The 24,089-nt window shown below is 41.4% G+C and overlaps 1 protein-coding gene across 1 annotated transcript in view; it reads right to left on the bottom strand.

Annotated features, from left to right (window-relative positions):
• Positions 1 to 10,881: 10,881 nt before the first annotated feature.
• LOC144033330 (cGMP-inhibited 3',5'-cyclic phosphodiesterase 3A-like) overlaps positions 10,882 to 24,089 on the bottom strand; it is a 43,644-nt gene continuing 30,436 nt past the window's right edge. The window contains exons 3-15 of the mRNA XM_077541379.1: positions 23,823 to 23,968; positions 23,635 to 23,750; positions 23,297 to 23,537; positions 21,928 to 22,004; positions 21,517 to 21,704; positions 20,405 to 20,542; positions 19,738 to 19,849; positions 18,440 to 18,547; positions 18,141 to 18,340; positions 17,843 to 18,046; positions 16,794 to 16,955; positions 12,866 to 13,106; positions 10,882 to 11,380 (exon numbers count right to left, since the gene is read on the bottom strand). Of these exons, the coding sequence (XP_077397505.1) occupies positions 11,067 to 11,380; positions 12,866 to 13,106; positions 16,794 to 16,955; positions 17,843 to 18,046; positions 18,141 to 18,340; positions 18,440 to 18,547; positions 19,738 to 19,849; positions 20,405 to 20,542; positions 21,517 to 21,704; positions 21,928 to 22,004; positions 23,297 to 23,537; positions 23,635 to 23,750; positions 23,823 to 23,968 (2,247 nt within the window). The 3' untranslated portion in view covers positions 10,882 to 11,066. The remainder of the gene's footprint in view (positions 11,381 to 12,865; positions 13,107 to 16,793; positions 16,956 to 17,842; positions 18,047 to 18,140; positions 18,341 to 18,439; positions 18,548 to 19,737; positions 19,850 to 20,404; positions 20,543 to 21,516; positions 21,705 to 21,927; positions 22,005 to 23,296; positions 23,538 to 23,634; positions 23,751 to 23,822; positions 23,969 to 24,089) is intronic.

Here is a 24,089-nt window from a genome sequence, read left to right as displayed (position 1 = left end):
TTCCTCTCCTTTTGTTGCCAGTCACGTGTTGGTATCATTGATGTGTCAAGAGAACGTAGCGATGAAGGCTGAAAGTGTAGCATTAAATGTTCACGCACTTTATAACATTTTAAGTGCGAAGAGGTGAAATAATGTTAACATTGAGATGTTACAAGTGTAATGACTGGGTCATGCCAAGGTTAAGTTTGGGTCATGACCGTGAGGTCAAGTGTCTGTTGTGAACTGATGTTTTAAACTGATGTAATCGGCATCTGGTTTCAACTGGAGAAACGCTATGTGATGTCAGGAGCTATGTGATGTCAAGAATCTTTAATCCCTTTTACTTGGTCAACCGCCAATCGGATAATTCCGATTACCCACAGGTCTAGCCACAGCAAATCCGAACAATTGTCTATTTAAGCCAAACCGAGAACTGTGTTTGTCGGATTATTGCCTCAGTTCCTCTGTTCATCTCCACAGCCCAAGGGGTGATTCTCGATGCATTCTCATTGTTTCTCGTCTAGTCAAGTTTGTTCTACACCTGTCGATGTTATGCGAATAAAGAGTTAAAATCTTATTTGCGTCTGCGCTTTTGGGATACAACCTCAGAACATAAGTTACTGAATCGTGTTCTCAGCCTCATTACGCGTGACGAATGTGATGGTGCAGAGGGATTACTGCTTGTCATTCACATTCTGTTCTTTATACTGCATCTGTAAATGTCAAAGTATTTGTCTCTGTTGTAGTCAGCCGCCAGGACAGATTGTGATGTTGCTACGCTACCACTATATGTCACAATCCATTGTGAGTCATCATAATATTTTTTTTATATTTCTATTACACATTTAAAAAAAAAAAAAAAAAGGCAAAATTTGGAATGAATCATGTTAATGGTGACCGAGGTAAAATCCTGTGAAATTTTCTTACTGTATTGTCATTATTAAAATAGAATCAGTCATTACAATGGACTACTTGGATGTTGGGAAAAAAAACAGTTTGTCAACTGTGTTGCTATGGAAACAGGACAAAGACACTTGCAGTATTTATAAATCATGTAATTCAACAGGTCACATTACAACATCAACACTGCTTTGCTAGTGACATGTTCTAATCATCCTTATATATTGTACAGTTACTTTGTAATACATTTTTGAAGAGGCACTTCCAGTAAATCTGGCAATAGAGGAGCTACAGTATTGTGTCTAAATTACAAAACAGTAAAAATAAATATTTTTCTAAAAGGTTTTTTTTTAATATACTTTTCCAATATGTACAGTATATATTTTGAATACAAAGTCAAATGAGATCAAGGAATAAAATTGATATTCCACTGAAACAAATACGGGTAGATCACACAACTTCCCCATCCTTGTAAGTATTGCTACATGTGTTGCATGTGTTGTGAGTGCAAGTGCCTGCTATAGTAGATTCGAGGAATAAAGATAACCAGCCATATTGAAAAGTTTGTTTTGGTTTCAACAAACAATGTACCATTCATACAATGCATATGAAAATGGTATGCCCCCCCCCCCCCCCCCAAAAAAAAAAAAAAAAAAAATTAAAAAACAATGTGCAGAGCAAGAATATTCACAAACAACGGGATTCTGCTCTGAGAATAGAACACACCCCTGTGTTCTCACAGTAACTGAACTGTTGTGCACTTCCATGTGTCTGGATTACACCGACGGAACAGACGACTGAAACGTGTTCCTTTTTAGCTTTCGTTGTGTGCAAATCACACACACGCACAAAAAAAATACGGACTCTTTGGGGTGTTCGGACAAGGTATGCAGCAATCTTGTTGATTTCAGACAAAATCACAAACTTTCAAAAGCATAAGTGTTTAGTTGAAGATTTATAACCCGCACTTCATGGCATCATAGATCATGTGAACATTTACACAGCAGGTTAAAGATAACTGACACATGTTGTCATAATAATCAAAAAGCAGCCGAGGGCATGAGCTTGCATTGCAAACCTATCAGTTGGAGCCGGGAGCTATTTAATGTCAAACACAAAAAATAATCGTAACAAATGTAAAACATTCCCACAAGAATTTACAAGCAAATTGTAGAAAAAGTTAAGCACAGTAAGTTTTGTGGCGTCATTCGTGTAACGGACAGAGAAGACAGAATTTGGATTTGTCTTTGTTAGATAATGTTAGCTTTGGGGTAGTATATAATTTAAAAAAAAAATAAATAACTGGAAGTACTATTATATAGTATATTACTATGTTGAATAAGTGGAATAATTCAGTCTCCAAAATGATTTCTCACCACACCCCAGTGCAATTGATTAGCTATATATGTCTAAATGTCAACATTTTGGATACTAAAAAACAAACAAAAAACTAACAGAGTAATTACTTTAGTTATATATTAAAAATATTTATAAAACGAAGAAATGACACCTGCTCGTCTTTAAAACCTGTTTTGAGGAATATGTGGATTGCTATAAATCACAACCTTATTTTAACTTTAATCCCTGTAATATTACACTTTTTCTCCTATGCTGACCAAGCTGCCACATTATTCACATAATTTAGCTACATTTTTCTTGCGATTCTTTGTCTTTTTTTCAGCTAACATCGTATCACAACTTGTAACATTGCAACTTTTTCTTTTCTCACAATATTACAACTACATTCTTATAATACAGTTCTACTCTCATAACATAAAAAATATAATATTGCAAAATAATGCTCATAATTTGAATTTAGGGACAAGTTGTTGTTTTTTTCCAAATTAAGTAGGAAGGAAATAAGAAGCAGGTTCGAAGCAATGGTGGAAAATGTATGGTGGTCTTGTACAATAATGTCAATATATCAAATAGTTTCATAGATATGATCATTCACCCTATGAAGCTTCTTCGGTATAAAACCTGAATGAGGCAAAGTTGGCTCATTTTGCCTCCAAAGCATCACAACAACATTGTGAGAAACATGCAAGAACATTTTGAACCACTTTGTCAACAACAGCAATGTCTGTCACAGCTTATTTCTTTTCTTTTCTTTTCTTTTTTTGTTTGTTGAAAAAGTCATTGCTGTGCTGTAGTGCACAGCTTGTGAGGCAGATCAGACCAACTTGAGCCCAACGGGCGCTTTAGGGAAATACAAGTGGAGCACTAGATGAAAAAGTGCCGTGAAGATAATATACACATTTGATTGCAAAGTGAGGCATTAATATACTGCACAGTGAGAAGGATATATACAGTGCACAGAGCTTGAAGCTCATATTCATGTATTCAGTCTACACGTCTGTTTAGTCAGTTTTGAAAATACAGCAAAAAAAAAAAAAAAATTACATTTTTGTCTTTATTTATTTTAAACATAATCTGGACACCTGGAACATATCAGTTGCCATTTTTCGCTTGTCAAGTTGCATTTTTTCCCCCAAGGTCTTATCCATTTCCCTTGAAACATAAACAGGGAAAATAAACTTCATTTTTTTTTAAAAGCAAACAAAAACAATCATCGTCAAGCCTTGGGAATAGGCAGTCAGGGGCAATGTGTTGCACAGCTAAGCCCTCTTCCACACAATGGGCATGTTGGGAACTGTGCAATGGATCCAGCTCATGACTTAGAAGGTATTATCATTGGAGAAACTCTAATTGAGTTAAGTAATTGGGTCACAGTAGGGAAGTTCAGTTTCTACAAACAGGCCTGTTCAATGGATATTTTTTTTTTTCATACAATATTATGAGCTGATAATAGTTTCCAAAGTGTGTGATTTTATTTCATTAACTTTTTCATCTGAAGGTTTCTCACCTGGATGGAACATTTTGCAAACGTGCTCATTTGTAAGCAAAGGAGAAGTCATGATTAGGTTGGTGGATGCGATGTGCTGCAGAGGTTACATAATAAACTTTTGGATCCCAGGCTTTTCTGATAGTTGCTATGGTTTGTCATCAAATCATTCCAATCATATCGTAGCGGCAAAAAGAGTAAAAATGCAAGAGAATCACTGTTCATGGGAAGACTGAGAGCACCTGGGTACGTTTTGTTAGCGCCTTTTGAAAGCTTAATAGAGTGATTAAAAAGCCAAAGCTGCCTTGTACTAGTTGACCTTTTAGACTGGTTGCACTTAAGCTGTTTAAACTGTGGCATGAAGTAATTTCTCCCTTGTTTCCAACACTGTTTACAAATGACACTAAAGCTGACGAATGCAATGAATTCAGTTCAGGAAATCGGTTGAGATTGTCTTTGTCCTATGTACCTTGAGGAAAATCATTTTTGGTATTTCGTATTTATGTATTGTTTGTATTTTCCAAACAAAATAATGCAAAGAAATTATCTGTTCCACCCTAATAAGCTTTATGCCACACAAGTGTTAGGACAAATTTGTAGATGTACTTCATTATGATTCTAAATAAGCCTCAGACACGTTTAATATTTTCAGTTAGGGGTCATTAGGTCCAGTTTACTCATGTTTAATAGTATGGCTTGTTCACCCTGAGTGATGTAAGAGCCGCCTTTATTGCTGAATGGTAATTGAATAATTTAATAAATTGACAACCACCGGAGACGTCAGCTGGGCGTGGCAGTGCTTTTAGGGGGGATAGCTTGGCAAAGGAAATATTAATAAATAATGGATAGCTAGTCTGCTACAGACCATATACTGTATGGAATCTATTTCACAGCTTCAATTAAGTCTCCTGAAGCCATCACAAGCTAAAGTGAAGAGCTCCGTGAAACGTTGCGCTAACATCTTGAGCTAACAGCTAATTTCCCCGATCGACCGCCTTCCAAAAACATGAAAGTTGAGACTTGTGTGAAGTGTGAATGCTCTCTATGTGCTGGTCCTGTGATTTACAGGTATTCAGTTTAGGGTGCATGGTACCCCACCCCACTTAAATCCTCTGGAATCAACTCCACCCCCTCAGGAATCTGAACAAGATAAACAGTATAATGACGGTTGCATAAAACTTTAGCTTCAAGAAAATGTACTGGGAAAAAAAAAAGCACCCTGACAAACAGTATCTAGCTTGGCCCACCACTAGCTTTGTTGTTTTAATTAGGTTTTCGCTTACTTTGTTGTTATACAGGAAACAAAAGGACAGCATAAAAATATATATATAGTGGAAAAATAATCTAAAGCCCCTGAACTAGCTGCTAGGATGATCGTTCCATGCAAAACCACCCAAAAAATCTTCGCTTTAACCAAGCAGATGTGGATTTTAATGAACCTTAGTGTACTTATTGATAGTGATGATACAAAATATCTAAAATTTTAGGTTAATCAAAGTAGGGATTGGGGAGCTATGACCCACCGAATTGTAGTATTTTTGGCAAAAAGGGGCATGGCCGCCTTCCTTTGAATCCTTATCTCTTACAAACTACTGAATCAATCATCACAAACCATCATCCTCTGTAATGTGTCAGGCCCAGCGTTGTTTCTTGATTTGAAAATTTGGCTCACCTGAATTAGTAATTGTGTAGCCCTGCATTACGATCTGAACATAAGGCTAATACACAATGCACACACATGGACAAAAGTGTTTGTACCCTTCACTGGTCATTGAAATTGTACTTCTATTCTAACATTACTGAAAATGAATGAAAGTCAGGTTTTGCATTTTTAATAAAATAAACTAATAACAGTACCCTGGTCAAAAATGATGGTAACCTTAACTTTCCTGAGTGAACTCCTCCAGCAGTCTCAGATTTGAACAGCGTCTTCTCCAGACTGCATGTTTCAGCCCCTTTCGGAGACAATAAATGCAGTCCTGTTTAAAGTACCTGAAATTGATACTTGAGTAAAAGTACAAGTATCTCAACAGAAAATAACTTCTACACTAGAAGTCCCCTTGAGAATATTACTTGAGTAAAAGTCATACCTGAAATAGTGTAGTGATAGTGAGAGAGATTTATAAATAACACAATAACACAAAAGTATTTTTTAGTCCATTACATTACAAAACTGGATTTTGATCATGTTCAGACTAATGCGATGTTTTGCTCTTAAAGGAGAAGACAACCCCCTACAAAAAAAAAAATCTTGACCATAATATATTCTATGAAGCCCTACTAGGATAATATTCTGGTTAATATTGTTTTGGACTAAGCACGGCTCAGAAGACCCCTGATGATGACGACTAAAAATGGATCACGTGTTCCCTTGCCCGGACGCGGGTCACCGGGGCCCCCCTCTGGAGCGAGGCCTGGAGGCGGGGCTCGCTGGCGAGCGCCTGGTGGCCGGGCCTGCACCCATGGGGCCCGGCCGGGCACAGCCCGAAGAGGCAACGTGGGTCCCCCTTCCCACGGGCTCACCACCGGTGGGAGGGGCCAAAGGGGTCGGGTGCAGTGCAGGCTGGGTGGCAGCCAAGGGAGGAGACCTTGGCGGACCGATCCCCGGCTACAGAAGCTGGCTCTTCGGACATGGAATGTCACCCCTCTGGCAGGGAAGGAGCCCGAGCTGGTGTGCGAGGCCGAGAAGTTCCGACTAGACATAGTCGGACTCGCCTCCACACACAGCTTGGGCTCTGGTACCAGTCCTCTTGAGAGGGGTTGGACTCTCTTCCACTCTGGAGTTGCCCACGGTGTGAGGCGCAGAGCAGGTGTGGGCATACTTATTGCCCCCCGGCTCGGCGCCTGTACGTTGGGGTTTACCCCGGTGGACGAGAGGGTAGCCTCCCGCCGCCTTCGGGTGGGGGGACGGGTCCTGACTGTTGTTTGTGCATATGCACCAAACAGCAGCTCAGAGTACCCACCCTTTTTGGAGTCCTTGGTGTGCTGGAGAGCGCTCCCTCTGGGGACTCCCTCGTCCTGCTAGGGGACTTCAACGCTCACGTGGGGAATGACAGTGAGACCTGGAGGGGCGTGATTGGGAGGAACGGCCCCCCTGATCGGAACCCGAGCGGTGTTCTGTTATTGGACTTCTGTGCTCGTCACGGTTTGTCCATAACGAACACCATGTTCAAGCATAAGGGTGTCCATATGTGCACTTGGCACCAGGACACCCTAGACCGCAGTTCGATGATCGACTTTGTAGTCGTGTCATCGGATTTGCGGCCGCATGTTTTGGACACTCGGGTGAAGAGAGGGGCGGAGCTGTCAACTGATCACCACCTGGTGGTGTGTTGGCTCCGATGGTGGGGAAAGATGCCGGTCCGACCTGGCAGACCCAAACGTATTGTGAGGGTTTGCTGGGAATGTCTGGCGGAATCCCCTGTCAGAAAGAGTTTCAATGCCCACCTCCGGCAGAGCTTTTCCCTTGTCTCTGGGGAGGCGGGGGACATTGAGTCCGAATGGGCCATGTTCCGCGCCTCCATTGTTGAGGCGGCCGATCGGAGCTGTGGCCGTAAGGTGGTCGGTGCCTGTCGCGGCGGCAATCTTCGAACCCGCTGGTGGACACCAGCGGTAAGGGATGCCGTCAAGCTGAAGAAGGAGTCCTATCGGGCCTTTTTGGCCTGTCGGACTCCGGAGGCAGCTGGCAGGTACCGGATGGCCAAGCGGAACGCGGCTTCGGCGGTTGCTGAGGCAAAAACTCGGACATGGGAGGAGTTCGGTGAGGCCATGGAAAACGACTTCCGACGGCTTCGAGGAAATTCTGGTCCACCATCCGGCGTCTCAGGAGAGGAAAGCAGTGCACCATTAACACTGCGTATAGTGGCGATGAGGTGCTGCTGACCTCGACTCGGGACGTCGTGAAGCGGTGGGGGGAATACTTCGAAGACCTCCTCAATTCCACCAACACGTCTCCTTTTGAGGAAGCAGAGTCTGGGGACTCTGGGGCGGGCTCTCCTATCTCTGGGGTCGAAGTCACTGAGGTGGTTGGAAAGCTCCTCGGTGGCAGGGCCCCGGGGGTGGATGAGATCTGCCCGGAGTTCCTAAAGACTCTGGATGTTGTGGGGCTGTCGTGGTTGACACGCCTCTACAACATCGCATGGACATCGAGGACAGTGCCTCTGGATTGGCAGGCCGGGGTGGTGGTCCCCCTTTTTAAGAAGGGGGACCGGAGGGTGTGTTCCAACTACAGAGGGATCACACTCCTCAGCCTCCCTGTTAAGGTCTATTCAGGGGTGCTGGAGAGGAGGGTCCGTCGGGAGGTCGAATCTCGGATTCAGGAGGAGCAGTGTGGTTTTCGTCCTGGCCGTGGAACAGTGGACCAGCTCTACACCCTCCTCAGGATCCTCGAGGGTGCGTGGGAGTTCGTTCATCCAGTTCACATGTGTTTTGTGGATTTGGAGAAGGCGTTCGACCGTGTCCCTCGGGGAGTTCTATGGGGGGTGCTTCGGGAGTATGGGGTGCCGGGCCCCTTGATACGGGCTGTTCGGTCCCTGTACGACCAGAGTTTGGTCCGCATTGCCGGCAGTAAGTCGGATTCGTTTCCGGTGAGGGTTGGACTCCGCCAAGGTTGCCCTTTGTCACCGATTCTGTTCATAACTTTTATGGACAGAATTTCTAGGCGCAGCCGAGGCGTGGAGGGGTTCCGGTTTGGTGGCCTCAGCATTGCATCTCTGCTCTTTGCAGATGATGTGGTGCTGTTGGCTTCATCAAGCCGGGGCCTCCAGCTCTCACTGGAGCGGTTCACAGCCGAGTGTGAAGCGGCTGGGATGAGGATCAGCACCTCCAAATCCGAGACCATGGTCCTCAGTCGGAAAAGGGTGGAGTGTCATCTTCAGGTCGGGGATGAGATCCTGCCCCAAGTGTTTGGAGTTCAAGTATCTTGGGGTCTTGTTAACGAGTGTGCGTAGGATGGTGCGGGAGATCGACAGGCGGATCGTTGCAGCGTCTGCAGTGATGCGGACTCTGTATCGGTCCGTCGTGGTGAAGAAATAGCTGAGCCAAAAGGCAAAGCTCTCGATTTACCGGTCGATCTACGTTCCAACCCTCACCTATGGTCACGAGCTCTGGGTCGTGACCGAAAGAACGAGATCCCGGATACAAGCGGCCGAAATGAGTTTCCTCCGCAGGGTGTCCGGGCTCTCCCTTAGAGATAGGGTGAGAAGCTCATCCGGGAGGGACTCAGAGTCGAGCCGCTGCTCCTCCGCGTTGAGAGGAGCCAGCTGAGGTGGCTCGGGCATCTGGTTCGGATGCCTCCTGGACGCCTCCCTGGGGAGGTGTTCCGGGCATGTCCCTCTGGCGGGAGGCCCCGGGGACGACCCAGGACACGCTGGAGAGACTATGTCTCTCGGCTGGCCTGGGAACGCCTTGGGATCCCGCCGGAGGAGCTGGTTGAAGTGGCTGGGGAGAGGGAAGTCTGGGTTTCCCTCCTGAAGCTGCTGCCCCCGCTACCCGACCCCGGATAAGCGGAAGAAGATGGATGGATGGATGGATGGATTGTTTTGGAATATGAGTTAAGCAGCAAAATCCAGCAGTTTCTATCAATATCAGAAGGCGGCCATTTTGCCATATGCTGTCGAGTGACAATGACATCACAGTTGCTCAGGTAACAACCAAATAAAGCTCAGCTTCAGAAAACAGGTGAGCTGTGATTAGTTGTTACCTGAGCAACTGTGAGGTCCACTTCAGTCGACAGCAAATGGCAAAATGGCCGACCCCTGAGGACAAAAACGACTAGATTTTGCTTCATAACTCATATTCCACAAATGTAATACTAATCAGAATGTCATGTTTAGATTAGTGAGGTCACATATAACATGTTATTGTCAAGAAATGTTGAAGGTTGACTTCCCCTTTCATTAAGCGAAGGGTACTAGCAATTTTATCCATGTGCTGTTCAATATATTGCACCGAACTTAAATGTTTTTAATAAGCATACTAAAAAATATAAGCAGAGCCTGACAGTGACATAAAGACTAGTCATGTAATAAAATAAACTGTATACAGGAACCAGAAGGAAGAAGTACTTGAGCTTTACATATTAAAGTATTTGATCAATTACCTTGTTTCCGTTTGTTGTTGTAAAGTACAAACATGGTCCTAAATGTATAGCATTTAAAGCGGAAAGAAAGCGTTGGAAATTAATAAGGTCATCTTTGTTTCGTTTCTCTCGCCTTCCTGAGTTGTGTGACCTTTCGATGCGTTAGTGTGCTGTGGTAGGAAACGTGCATCTAAACACATTGTTTGATGCAAAGTAAAACCTGGTTTTGTATTTTTTTCTTTGATGGGAGATTAAGCTTTTAGAGGGCTCTATTTTGTCCACTGTATAAAACATGTTTGTCCTGTATGCACTTCTCCGTACGCATGTGTGATGTAAATCCCCTTGTTTTCCAATACACTTTTCCACATTGCCAAGCTTCAGTGGAAACAGCTTTTTCCCTGGCTTTCATCCCATTGTCTACAAGAGGAAGTCTCAAAGCTTCGGTTGCAGTGGCGTGCAAAGGGTGGGCTTAAGTGGGTGTGGTCCAGGGCATCCACCTGAGGGGGAGCATACACTCACCCACCTCGTCGTTGATGAATTTTTGGATGTGCTTTGCACGCCAGTGCACAGATGAGCACAGTATATGAGGTGTGTCAGAAAATTTCAAAGACTTGCGTCACAAAAGATAAACTGAGTTTTCCCCTTTTAAGACTTCCTCTGTAGTCTTTGCCAGCCTTCCATGCCATTCCAAGATCATCACAGCTACCTTGTCTTCAAAACTACCTCGACCTTTTCAAAGAGGAAAAAAAAAATCACATAGATCCAGGTCTGCGGAGTAGGAAGGTTGCTACAGCACAGTGATGTTTTTCTCAGTTTGGAACTGTCAGATGCTCAGGACGGCCATAACTTTCACTTCTTCTCGCGCACTGAGCAAAGTAATAATTGTCTGGTCAACGTTGACGAAGGAACTTATGAAAAACTATACAAGTCCTGTTACTTTTCTGACACACCTCGTATTACTGACTGATAGAGGATTTGAGTGAACCTGTGTCATTGTGCATATATAGAAGAACGAGCAGGCTAGATAAGGACTTGATACCATGGATAAAATAAATTACACTTTTTTTTTTTTTTTTTTTCTTTTGCTCCTCCAAAATGTTCTGGTCATAAACCCTGTTTTTGTTAGGCACAGATTACCCAAAACATCGTCTACAGTGTTGTGTCAAAGTGATGTGCTGGCTACCATATTATTAAGAGTTAGGAGAGCAAACAAACAACAGTAAAATAAGTTCCTGGTTTGGAAGGAGGCCATTGTTCGGATTATCACTCCGATTCCTCCTCTTTCCCGCCCGACGTCTCTGATTGTGAGAGGCCGTCCTCGTCTTCTATAGCTGGCACCTCTTCACTTTTATCGAAGCATTCAGTTAAATCTTCCTCCTCTTTGCTTGCTTGTTCCTCCTCTTCCTCATTAATGGCTGTGATTGGGTCAGTGGAGGTGCTAAGACAGTTTGGGTCCTCTTTGTCCTCCTCGACTTCTGCAGCAATGACTCTCTTCCACATTTCATGGTTCTCCAGGAGGTGCTGTGTGATCTGGCAGAACACTTTCCTCCTGCTCAACTTCTTTGTATTTTGCCTGTCTGTAAGAGACAAAAGACACAACACGAGATTAAAAAAACTGCAATTCCAATGACCTTTTTATCTATCAACAAACCTCAATTATTTCTTTGAAAATTTCTATGAACTATGAAAATACACTTGTCACATTGGAATCAAATACACTCAATATCAACAGTAACAGTTGAACGACTTGGTGTTTTTTTTGTTTTTTTGTTTTTTGTAGTTGATTCTAACGTGATTAAAAGTTCAATCAAAGTTGATTAAAAAAAAATGACATCGTTGGTATTTTTCAGCACAGTCCCCAACCTTAGCACCATGGGCCAGTTTACAAGGTTTCATGTAAAGACATATTTTGGACCGACATCGAAAAAAATTCCCATTCAACCCATGGATTTTTGACGTGTATATCCATCAGTGGCAGTGAATGAGTTAAGCCGATTCTAATTGTTTTTACCTAATTACAATGAATGGATGGATCCTGCACGTTGTTCTCTATAACGAGATGCCCAGTCACATCTTGTGCCATAGCGTGTTGTAAGACTTTAGAGATACTGCATGTCTGTACATATATTGCTGTTGAGTGAAACATAATATTTACAACAAAATTCACATTTAAACACATCATCATTTGAATTAGAGATTACATTTGTATTGACGCAAGAGTGGTTAGCAATTCTGCCTCGCAGCTCTGAGGTTTGGGTTTGAATATCGGCTCTGGCCTTCCTATGTGTGGAGGTGCCATGTTTTCGCTGTGCAACCCTAGTCATGATAAGCAGACTAGAAAATGGATGTTCCTGAGTTTAAAATGAATTTACAAGCTCCATTGTGACCTGGTTTAATTACATTTTCTATACAATCAGATATAGCTCAGTAAATTAAACACAATAACGCATTCTAGCTGCCAATAATTTACCATCAAGGCAGTAATTGAGAACTTGTGTTGTACAGTACATTCTGTAGAGTAAATTTGACTCAATTTAGAGTGGGACCAAATAGACTCAGTTTTAGAGTAATATTTACACTTGGAAGAGAGTAAAGTAAAGAATTGGAAAAAATAAATAAAAGTCACTCAATGTTTGAGGAATGAACTCACAACTTTTAGCTTGGGAGACAGCCGATCTACTCACTGAGCCAGGCAGGTGCTGCTGTGTATTAGCATAGCGCTTGTCAGCTGGAATCTTCGTTTTGGGGCTCTTCTTGGAGATAAGCAAACAGTAGGAGGAGCATAGCTCAGGTAGTATTGTCTCCCCAGCTGAAGGTCGTGAGTTCTTTTGTCAAACCTTGGGTGACTTTTACTTGTTTTTCCCCAATTCTTTATTTTACTCTCTTCCAAGTATAAATATTAGCCTACTGTAAAACAGAGTCTATTTGGTCACACTCTAAATAGTCAAATTTACTGTACAGAATTTACTGTGAGCAACAGAAGGAATAATTGGAACTAACAAGTAGATTGGCGTGGAACATGAATAAATGAAAGCTTTGCATACTGGAGAAACGTTCCTCACCCAAATCTCCCTGCTCCTCCTCCTCCATATCTCGACCGTCCTTTGCCGCGTCTTGCTCGACCTCCTCCTCCTCCTCAGGCAGGTCGACCCAGTCACCCGGCATCAGAGCGGCCGAATCGTACGAGGAGCAGAGCGGTCCCACTATATGCGTGATGAACGACTCCTGCAGCTTAGCAAGCTGTGGTGCTGAACGGTCCATGAACGGGCTGATGGGAAGGCCCAGGCTTGCTTCTTCATCCCCCTGGAAAGGTGCAAACTTGGATTACTCTCGGTTCACTCAATTGTGGAAAAACATAGTATATGAGGCTACGTATATAATATGCAGAGTCACAATTTTAATTGTGTTTGAAAATTAGTCATATCTCTGAACTTATAAATGTCATGTGCTGAGGGTTGGATCCCAAAGCGCAGACACAAATAAGATTTTAACTATTTATTCACATCGAGAGGCATGGAACAAGCTTTAATATACGAGAAAAAAAAGAGTTGCACAGAGGGACAGTGGTAACAGAAGTAATAATCCGACAAAGACACACACTTCTTAGGAGGCTTATATAGACAAGGAATCGATCTGATTGGTTGTGGCTAGACATGTGGGTAACAGGACTGACATGGAATTATCTGATTGGCTGTTGACCCAGTAAAGGAATTAAAGATTCTTGACATCACATAGCCTAAAACCTGTTGAAACTAGATGCTAGTTATATCAGTTCAAAACAGACACTTGTTACATCTGTACATAACAGACACTTGACCTCACGGTCATGAACTCAATTTAACATGTTATGAACTCAAAATTAACCCTGGCGTGACCCCAGACATGACAATAAAAAAGTTTTGAGGAAACAAACCTGCAGCACTCTAAAGCACAGTGTCAAACTCAAGGCCCGTCACATTTTTTTATGTGGCCTTTGAACAATGGCAAAGCATGCATCAACTCGTGATGCATCGTGATTCTTCCTAAAATATGCTGTCAGGAAGAAAAAAAAGAAGTGCTAAATGTGTACCTTTTGCTTTTTGGCTTTTTTTGAGTAACTCCCCAAAACACAAAATATTTGACTATTTAAAACTACAGTGTATAAATCCTAGTAATTGTCATGAAATAATCTTATTTTGCCTTTTGTACACGCTTATTTGTTTCATGTAAAGCAATGGATTAATACATATTAATAATTTAAAATATTTGGATTTTCCCTGCTGTGCTGATACATACACACAGGGACAATGGTGTTGTGTGTCATTTGCACAGCACCACTGACTGTCTGCACTCTTTTGAAAGTAGGTCAAGCCTCCAATAGAAAAACACACACGTAAAACCTACAACTGAGGTCTATTTCACAAGGCAGGTTTAGTGAGAACCCTGAGTCAAGAAACCGTGAAATATGGGAAATTCTGCGTCTTCCGTTTCAGAAAGGGAGGTAACTGATACCAGAGGAAAAAAGAGGCAACTCGAGCCTGTTTCATAAAAAGTGGTAATTTAAGCTCTCGGTCAGTTACCGTAGTAACAGTGTCCATGAACCAAACCTGGTCGGTAGCAGGTTTTTCACAATGAACCTCAGTTTTCTCTGTCCTCGCCTCCTTTCAGTCACACATTTCCTCATTCATAAAGGCCGCTGCGGCGAGTTTTTGCGTAAATACGCCTATAGCGTAAAGTTCACTTTTGTCACGAACATGGCATGTCCTTTTGACAATGACCCTATTGATGAAGGTGCCACATTATTGCGCAGGGAATTAAATACTCATCGTGAGATTATCAGACGGCACATAGATATGCTGGCATTTTTGCACAGTTATCTTTTTGAACGGTACCGCTTCACATCTAAGTCCACCATCTACATACACAACTAATCCATAATTATGTTTTTATATTTCATCCTAAGTCAAGTGTGCTTCTCCTCCGCAGGATTGAACCTAAATTAAATGAAATAATGAGCTACCTTTCAAAAGGGTTCGCCTGTAATATTTTTGTAATTGCAAAAGACTACATTTAAATTTACTCATTGATTCGAGCAGCATCGTTCTCCCACTCCGCCTCCCACTATGAAGAGCCGCTGCAGTGTTGCACTTTTTTTCTAAAGACCTATTCAAATTCGCCATATGATTGCATTTAGATTTCAAATTGAGAGGGTAAAAAAAACGCGGAAGCAGAGGGCAGCACCCCTGTGTTCTACTCGACGAATCGGGGCTCCATAATTTATGTCACGTGTCCCAAAATGGCTGTTAGCGCAGCCATTTTAGCATGATAGAAAACGCATCTGCCACTTTGAGTAAAGGGCAAACGCCACACTTGAACAATGATTGACAGCTGCTGTGGACCAGCTGCCACAACGAGAAGAATCAATACATAGCCAATGTTGCACTTTGTATATAGATGGTGGCTGAATCAGCAGATAATAATCTGTTTCGTTCATTTGTGCGGCTACGGTTTAATAGATGACTTTAATAACTGACCAACACCATAAAGAAGACTTTTTACAGCATAATGATGGTGGCCGCGGCCGATTTAGCAGCTAGGTTGCTAACGTACCTAAATAACACAGCAACACTCGTGTCAAACTGCCAACTCCGATGGCATTTTGAGCACACATAAAGGGGAAATAAATCTGGATCCGGCGTGTTCAGCGAAAGTCACATGACGACAGGATCTCTAATGATGTGGTCTTTTTGGTGGGCTGGTGACTCCTGGTGAAACTACTCTGTGTTGATAAAACTACCTCAAATCAGCTTTCTTTGAACCGAAAATGCAGACTTTCCTCTTTCAATGTATGTCAACTCGCTGTTCAGGGTTAGTCTAAGTGTTTGTTGAACATGCTTTGGAAAATTGATCCCTGATTGGGTAGCTCGTCAATGAGTCTCTTGACTCTACGTCACTAAATAACCAGAACCCCATAGTGTAAATTTTCCTATACTCGTTACATTAATAAATCTCATAATTATATTTTGAATGGATTCTTGCTTAAAACGTTAAAAGAGGAAACATCCTGCTCCTCCCTTGTCGTTGAGATGTTTGTTGTTCATGCCTTTCCTGTTTTTGTACTGTCAACAAAGACATAGCTGCACAAAGGATGAATTCCATGGTTTACTTCCCATTTGACAATATTTTTCAAGTCTAATCTTAACTTGAAATTAGTTTGTGTTACTATGTTGCGTGTGGTAGTCATGTAATGTTAAGCTTTTTTTTCCGTTTGTTTGTTTTGGGTCAGTGACTTTAAAAGTAATTAATGTGGAGAACATAAAGCCAAGGGCTCTGATTGCTATGGCAACCAGAAACCTGGATGGAATCAATGCATGCGCACATGGTTCATGTAAGAGCTGCACATGCGTAATATACAGTATACAGAAAAATGCAGAGTGAAATAAATATAGTTAAATGAATAATGTAGAGCATTAAAGTGCATTGCAAAGCCACATTTCAATAGGAGAGAGTAATTTGACATTTGTTGTGACTTAAAGCATCTTTGCTGCCACTTGCTATATATATAAAAAAGAAGACTTGACTTGATAATGAGGACATCTATATAGAAACTGAATCCACAAAGAAAAAAAAACTATAAGCCACAAATATCACTGTACAGGGGCAGAAGGCCCCCTTGAATAAAATACATAATTCCCCTTCTGACCACTAGATGGAGCCAATTTTCACTTCACCGTTTCCCTGGTTGCCATGTTAAACTTTGTAAAGCTTTTTAAGCACTTTCACACACTTAACCTATAGTACATGAAAAAGTATTAAGAATGCATGTGCACTTACCATACACTACATTAGGTATACTTGCAGTCTACTCGAATGATATGTAATACGAGACCTGGCTAATGAGATCTGAGAACTCCGGTATGGAATTTGATATATCAAATCTCTAGCTAATAAAGCTAAATAATGTACAGTACAGTAAAAGAGGCCAAGAATTGCAGAGGTTTAGAACCATACTTGTTCGTAGAACTCATTGACGATCCCCTCAGTCCATTGCAAGTGCAGCTCCTTACACTTCAGCGGTCCATTGACATCTGCCAGTTTGATGCACATCTGGCAAACCAGCAGTCGGTCATTTTCGTTTGTCCAGTCGATACCAGACATTCCTTCGTCACCCACCTGGGTACATGTACATGAAAAAACACGTCTTTCTGATCATTTATCAATTTATTAGGGACTATCTATCACTACGCCTACGCTACGATGGCGTATTGGGGCCATGTATAAATATATTTTTTAGAGGGTGGGGCGGGCAATATACCGAGAGAAAAACTAAAAAACAAATTTGCGAGTTTTTTTTTTTTTTTTTTTTTTTGCACATTTGCCACTTTATAAAGTCACAAATTTGCAAGTTTTTTTTCTTGCAAATTTGCCACTGTATAATGTCGCAATTTTTTTTGTTTTGTTTGTTTTTTCGTCGCACATTTGCCACTTTATAAAGTCACAATTTTGCAAGTTTTTTTTTCTCACAAATTTGCCACTTTGTAAAGTCGCAATTTTGCACGTTTTTTTTTTCTCACAAATTTGCCACTTTGTAAAGTGGCAAATTTGCAAAAAAAAAATTCTCGCAAATTTGACACTTTATAACGTCCGGAATACACTTTAAGTTACAAATTTGTACGTTTTTTTTCTCGCAAATTTGCCACTTTATAGAGTGGCAAATTTGTCACTTTATAAAGTCACAAATTTGCGAGTTTTTTTTTTTGTCTGACAAATTTGCGACTTTATAAAGTGGCAAATTTGCAAGTTTTTTCTCTGAATATTACCCCCCTCTGGAAAAAAATAAAAAATATTTATACATGGCCCTAATACGCCGTCGTATTACATGGACAACAAAAGTATTATACAAAGAGAAGGAAATATGGGGCAGAAGTCGGGTTTGTGTCACACCTCAAAGCAAGTCTTTACGGACCGTTTCTTGCACACTGGGCCACACTCAATCAAAACAAAAAGGACCCTTCCCAAACTGTTCCCACAAAGATGCTGTCCAAAATGCTTTGTTTTACCTTGGCATTAAACTCTGCGAGGAAGTCAAAGTGCTTTTTTAGGTCTGTTGCCAAGATGGCTTCAATAACAAGGAATCGGAAGCGTTTGAACTCAACATGTTCAAGGTTAACCAGGAAGTTGTACTCAGGACGAGACATGAAGAGGTTCCACGCTGCAGCGGCGTGGTGGTTTTCCAAGACAGAGCGGTCATTATATAGAAGAGCCTACGGTGGAATAAAAAAAAAAAAAAAAAGTCCACTTTTACTTGACTTGATCTGTCATTTGAAATGACATTTCGCAGTCCCCTTAATCATTTACCTGTGGTGCACTGGTTGCTACAAGAAAGGCATTGGTTCTCCCGGGATGGTCATAATCGTGCATGGCAGCAGCTACATACAAGGCCATCAGCTCCAGCCCCGGAATTAGGCCAGACAGGGAGCCGTAGCCTTCCTCCAGCAAAGAGTGCATCTTTGATGACAGAAAGGCCGTAGCACCAGGGGTTATGCCATTTGCTGGGTCTACAGATAGAAAGGAGGAAAAAAGACAAATGCATCTCTTTAAACAGTGGGAAAGGATAATGGATGGTGATTAGACGCTACCAAAAAATTTTTTCTCACCGTTGTGTATGCCGTTCTCAGTCAGGAGCATGGGCAGACTGGGCACGGGTTGAGTTGTGAGGTACCAAACAGCATGCAGCACGTCAGTGGCATGGATCCTGTTGTGATCTATCCCGAGCAGCAGAGGGCAGTCAATGCATGAGCTACAATCTCATACAAACTCAAGTGGCCCAGCCTTTACTATTGTGGCTCTTCACATTTGTTTAGATTACAGAATCGTCACTGTTCTGCTTTATTTGGAAAAAACATGTAAACGTACAGACAACTTTACAGTTGTTTATTTGTACACAGTCTTGTGAAGTAAAATCACCCAACTTCAATATTAGTAAGTAATGATACAAAGTCACACAGTTTTAAGTGGAAATTTGAAACTTGTTTTTTTTGTTCTCACTATATTTTGTATGTATTATGTAATACTACTACTACTACTACTACTACTACTACTACTACTACTACTACTACTACTACTACTACTACTACTACTACTAATAATAATAATAATAAGACGTCAAGTGGTAATAATATATCAAGTGGTGCTAAATACAAACTAGATAAACTGAGAAAACAATGAATTTTTATTTTTTAAATCCCCTGTAAAGGTCTCCTATCTCAAAAACTTTAAGAACATAAAAATATTTTACTGTCAAAATACTTGTCAATAAGTGTTCTCACATTGGTGGAATAGCATCCTCTTGATCTCATTCATGTTAACTCATTCAAACCCAAAAACGTATAAATCCGTTTTTGTTTTTTTGTTTTTTTTTGTTTTTTAACGCAAGAGCATACAGAAGGCTTTGAGGCAGCTTCTGACATGAAGAAGTGGCTTAAAGCAATGGTAGTTATTACAAAAAAATAGTCAGCAAGTGGCAGCAGAGTATAAGAGATCAGCCAGGACCATGTTGCAACGAGCTCTTTTTGTCAGCGTTTTCACCAGGAATATGAATATTGACGAAACTTAGCTATATTCTCATGCTAATTGCTGCAAAAACGGAAACCGATGAAAGATTTTCCGATGAAAGAAGAGACCCTAATCTTTCTTTGGTGCATGTTTTGTAGCAAAAGAACACAATATTCTGCAAGCCTTGGAAAATCAGTCAAAATCCAGCAAAACAGCAGCGAAGGAGGTTGCTTCTGTGAAAATGGCTGGGAGTAAATAAAGAGGGTGATTGTAATTATTATTTGCTATGAAATGTGATGTTTACAAGGTCCCTTTCTGTTCTTTAAGTGGTTCTATTTCACAAAGAAGCCAATAAAAACAATACAGTATGGGCAACAATACAAGAGAAATGTATTCTCACACGGGATGTCTCTGTATCCATTCTCCAAAGCGTGAAAATAGTTCATGAACTCTGCTACAGGAATCTTGAAGGTCTCAAACAAGCCCGCGTCTTCGAAGAGCCTGTAGGACACCTGGGACATTGAATGGGGGGGGAAAAAAAAAAAGCTTCACTTCAGCAAGAAATCTTTACAGTGGATTTGTTGTTGAGTCTCATGCTTGCTCAAGCTAGTGACATCACAATACATAAATTACTAGTAGGGATGGCTATTGATTCAATATCAATTATAGAAATAAAGATGAATTTGACTATTCTAGTATTTATTTATTTTTATTTTTTATTTTTATTTATTTATTTATTTATTTTTTAAACCCAGCCCAGCCGAGCCCAGGCGGCCAAGTGGTTAATTTCATCAGCCACCAGTTTGTGGACCCCAGTTCAAAACTCCCACCCTATACTTGAGCAAGATACAGATACCCTGAACTGCTGACCGTGCGCATATTAAGGAGCCCCCTGCTTATGTGTGTGCTTTATATGTCCACTACTGTGATCGGTCAAATTTCATGTATGTGTGCATATAAAGATGATGATCATTATTCTTTTCATCCAATGCACACAATACTATACTTATTTCTGTCCATCAGTGTTGATATATTGTCATAAGATTACAGAGCTAATCAGTCCTCACCTGGCTGAGAATGCAACCTGTTTTTCCATGAGTCTTCTCCACAAGACTGAAAATTGGAAAATTCCATTTGTTGAGTTGACTCATAAGAGGTTCCAACCCAGGCATCACCAGTGGCTCCGAGTCCAGGATTAGCTTGCTCTGTGTGTTGAAGAAAAAATAATAATAAAAAAAAAAAAAGGTATTGGCCAATTACAGTTAGTGTATTCTTCAATATTGGTCACAATGATATTTTTCTATGTGAACTGTTCCACCTTGCCCAAAAGATTACCAGCAGAATAAAATGTGATTATATACACGACTATCACATTACATCTTTCCATCCACCATGAATAAAAACCTATAAATTGCAAAGTAAATTCACTGTCCCTGAGTGTAAACTATCAACAGCAGCAGTGAGAGCATGCTTGGTGGGAGCGAAGCGCTTGAATACTCCAGACTGAATTTTGGGATAAATATTTGCCTTAGCTGACACTTCCGCTTGTCCTAAATCAATGAGCCTTGTAGCTATTCCAGAAAACAGATGCCCAGTGTTTGTTGCTGATGCTGAACAGCCAGGAAATAGTCAAATATTTCCTGTTGCAAAAATGTCTCACGGTTATGACTCTGAAAGCCTCATGCACAGAATAAAGTTATGCATGTATTGATTGCAACAGTACTGTAATGCCTTTCGGTGTGAATTTGAAACATACTTTCAAGAGAAGTAACTGAATGTATGAAATAATAATTAAATAATACATTAAATTATATAATAAAATTAAATAAATCAATAAATAATATCCTATGCCTGAGATTTGGTGAGAGTACAACCTGGACTGGTCACCAGCCAGAAGCAGGCCACATGTAAACAACTATACACACATATATTCACACTTATGGGTAATTTCGAGTCTTTAATTAACCTAACTTGCGTGTTTGTGCAATTTGGGAGGAAGCCGGAGTTACGGGAGACATCCCATGCAACCACAGGAAAAACATAGAAGGGCTGGAGCTGAGATTTGAACCTTGAACCTCAGTACGGTGTGGCAAACCTGCTAAAAACCAGACGATCGTGCTAATCAAACAATTGATTTAAACGAACCATATTTTGGTCCCAATAAAACCTGTTTGCCAACCTCAGGGGATGGCAGGAGGGGATGCAGAACGATGCCCTCCGACGGATACTGTCGGCAGCCTTCTCTCGGCTTCTTGCCTGCTTCGGCTTCTTCCTCATTCTGTGCAAAGTCGCTGCTGTCACTGTGGTTGGTCTCATAAGTGCTATCGTAGGTGCTGTCGTAGTCCGATGAGGCAACTGCACGCTCATCTGATAGGAACACGGAATATGCAGTCGGTCAATAGAAATAAAATAAAAGAATAATACCAAAATGTGGTTTTGCATTGTCCTACATATGTATCGCATAAGTAAACACCTTCCAACTTTTCTGGTCTAGGCAGAATAAAGTGGATTCTTTTCTTTGTCTGTGTGAGTCTTGTGCAGAATTGACAAAAGTGTCTAAAATGTATGCAAGCATAATTCTGCTGTTTACCTGGACGCGGTATTTGGTCCACCTTGGCAATAGATTCTACCCCGTGGTTCAGTCGATTGTTGAACTGCCTGCCGCAGCTGATAAAAAAGAGAGCAGAGGATGCACATTATTTCTCCCTGATCATTCTCTGATTACTGACTCATTTCCTGTCCTCTTCATGCTGATAAATCAAGTGACTCATTTCCTCACAGACTGTTATAGTATTCTCATTTAGATAAACTGTCTGTTCATCTTTTGTTGCAGCACTTGCAGAATTAATGTCAAGATTGAAATGCAACAGTATGTATTCAATGTAATAAATCCCACATGGAGAGAGGGAGGGGGAGGGAGGGAGAGAGAGAGAGAGAGAGAAAACTATACATCTTTTCTTTTCCGTCTCCTCTTTAATTCTAGATATTAAATTAAACTTTCCACTTCCTTCCCCTGATGAACTCCTTTTGTTATTTTTTGTTAGTGTGTTCTGGTTCATTATTTTGCTGCCTAATGAAGGAGCTCCCAGACAGTTGGGTTACAGACAATGTACTTATGAGTACATTTTGCCATCGCCAATAAATTGCTCATCAATGAAGAATAGTGATCCCATCCTTCCTAGAATAAGTCATGCATGCGTAAATCATTACATTATCGCCACTGAGTTTCACAGTTGATTCAATATTAACTCATTTGTTCCCCAAAACGTATAAATACATTCTATATTAAATGTTTTAAGTGTCCCAAAGACATATTTATATGTTGTTGTTGTTTTTAATGATTGTTTTTTGTTTTGTTTTTTTTATGCTAGAGCATACATAACGCTTTGATAGAGCCTCTGAACTGGCGAGAATGCTTGATGGTACATCATGTTATTTCTTTATTATAATCTCTTCCTACTAACTGTCGGGCAAAAAATAATTAAATAAAATGGTTGGACGAATATATGCAATATAAATTCACATGTACACATGCGCATGAATGGAACATATGGCGCGCCACAGGGTTCAATTCTTGGGCCGTTGCTGTTTTCATTGTATCTGCTGACCCATTTGCGCATAGGAAACTGGTGGGGTTCAGTACCTCCAACAAAGTAAGCAACCCACTGCCCTAATCTTATGCTGAATGGAGATATAATTCAGGATAAATCAGACCTGTTCTAATATTTTTGCTCACATGAAAATGAGTGGATTTAAACAAAAGGTGTATTCTAAATTGTGTATCCAACAGATATAAAAGATGAAATTTTGATTTCTTGTCTCTGGATCTTTTGTTGTCAAACCCAAATATTTTCAGTCCCTAGCAAAAAGAAATTGAACTGGCCTTACTGTTCCACTACTTTTGGAAGACAACGCAGGTAACAAATTGCAATAATACTGTTGTGTGGAGCTGAATTTACCTGCTACAGAGTGATGGTCTCCAGTGAGGGGTGGTGGAGCTTGGAGCGCTCTGGCTATGTGTTAAGGCTCGGTGGTGACTCTTGGAGACAGCACAGCCAGGGGCCTGATCTGCCAGCGGCACGGCAATCTCAGGAAGCTGAACTAAACATGTCTTGATAGTTGGACTGGAGACAGGAGTACCCTGGACGGGGGGTGACGGACATGGAGAGCCCAGAGGTGATATGTTGGAGTGGGTGAAACCTGAAGGAGAGGTTGACACACTTAAGACATTTGGGAAGACACTGCATAGACAAGTAGGTCCAGAAACTTCAAGAAATATCTTGATGCTTTCACCCACCTGGTCTTCCCAGCGGTTTGCTGTAGAAGTGGTTCAATGTGATGGATGCAGCACAGGAGGCAGACATGGAGCGGCTTTTTGAGATGGTTGTCATAACCGAGTTTCTCCATGATTCACTGCATCAGTGAGGGAAAAAAAGTAAGATGAATCAATAATCACATCCCAAAATTACACAATATTGTTAGTACCTTTCTGTGGTGTATTTGATGCTAGCTGAGCGGTCCCGTCGTACAGGCCCAGGCTCTATGGCAGGTAGCCCAGTGGCCGACGTGGTCGTGGTCCACGTTGATGAGATTCTCCGCAACAACCCGGGGGGGAGGCTTCGCCTAAGACGCTGCCAATACAGAAAACACAAGTACAGTAAAACCTCAAAGATTGAACACTCAAATACTGGTACATCCGAGAGTTCAACTAAAATTTTCTGAAAAATAGGACTTAAATTACATGTGGTCTGT

This window comes from Festucalex cinctus, chromosome 13, assembly GCF_051991245.1.
Source record: "Festucalex cinctus isolate MCC-2025b chromosome 13, RoL_Fcin_1.0, whole genome shotgun sequence".
Lineage (NCBI taxonomy): Eukaryota > Metazoa > Chordata > Actinopteri > Syngnathiformes > Syngnathidae > Festucalex > Festucalex cinctus.
Note: the sequence above shows the minus strand (reverse complement) of the source record. Positions and strands in the feature narration are given on the sequence as shown.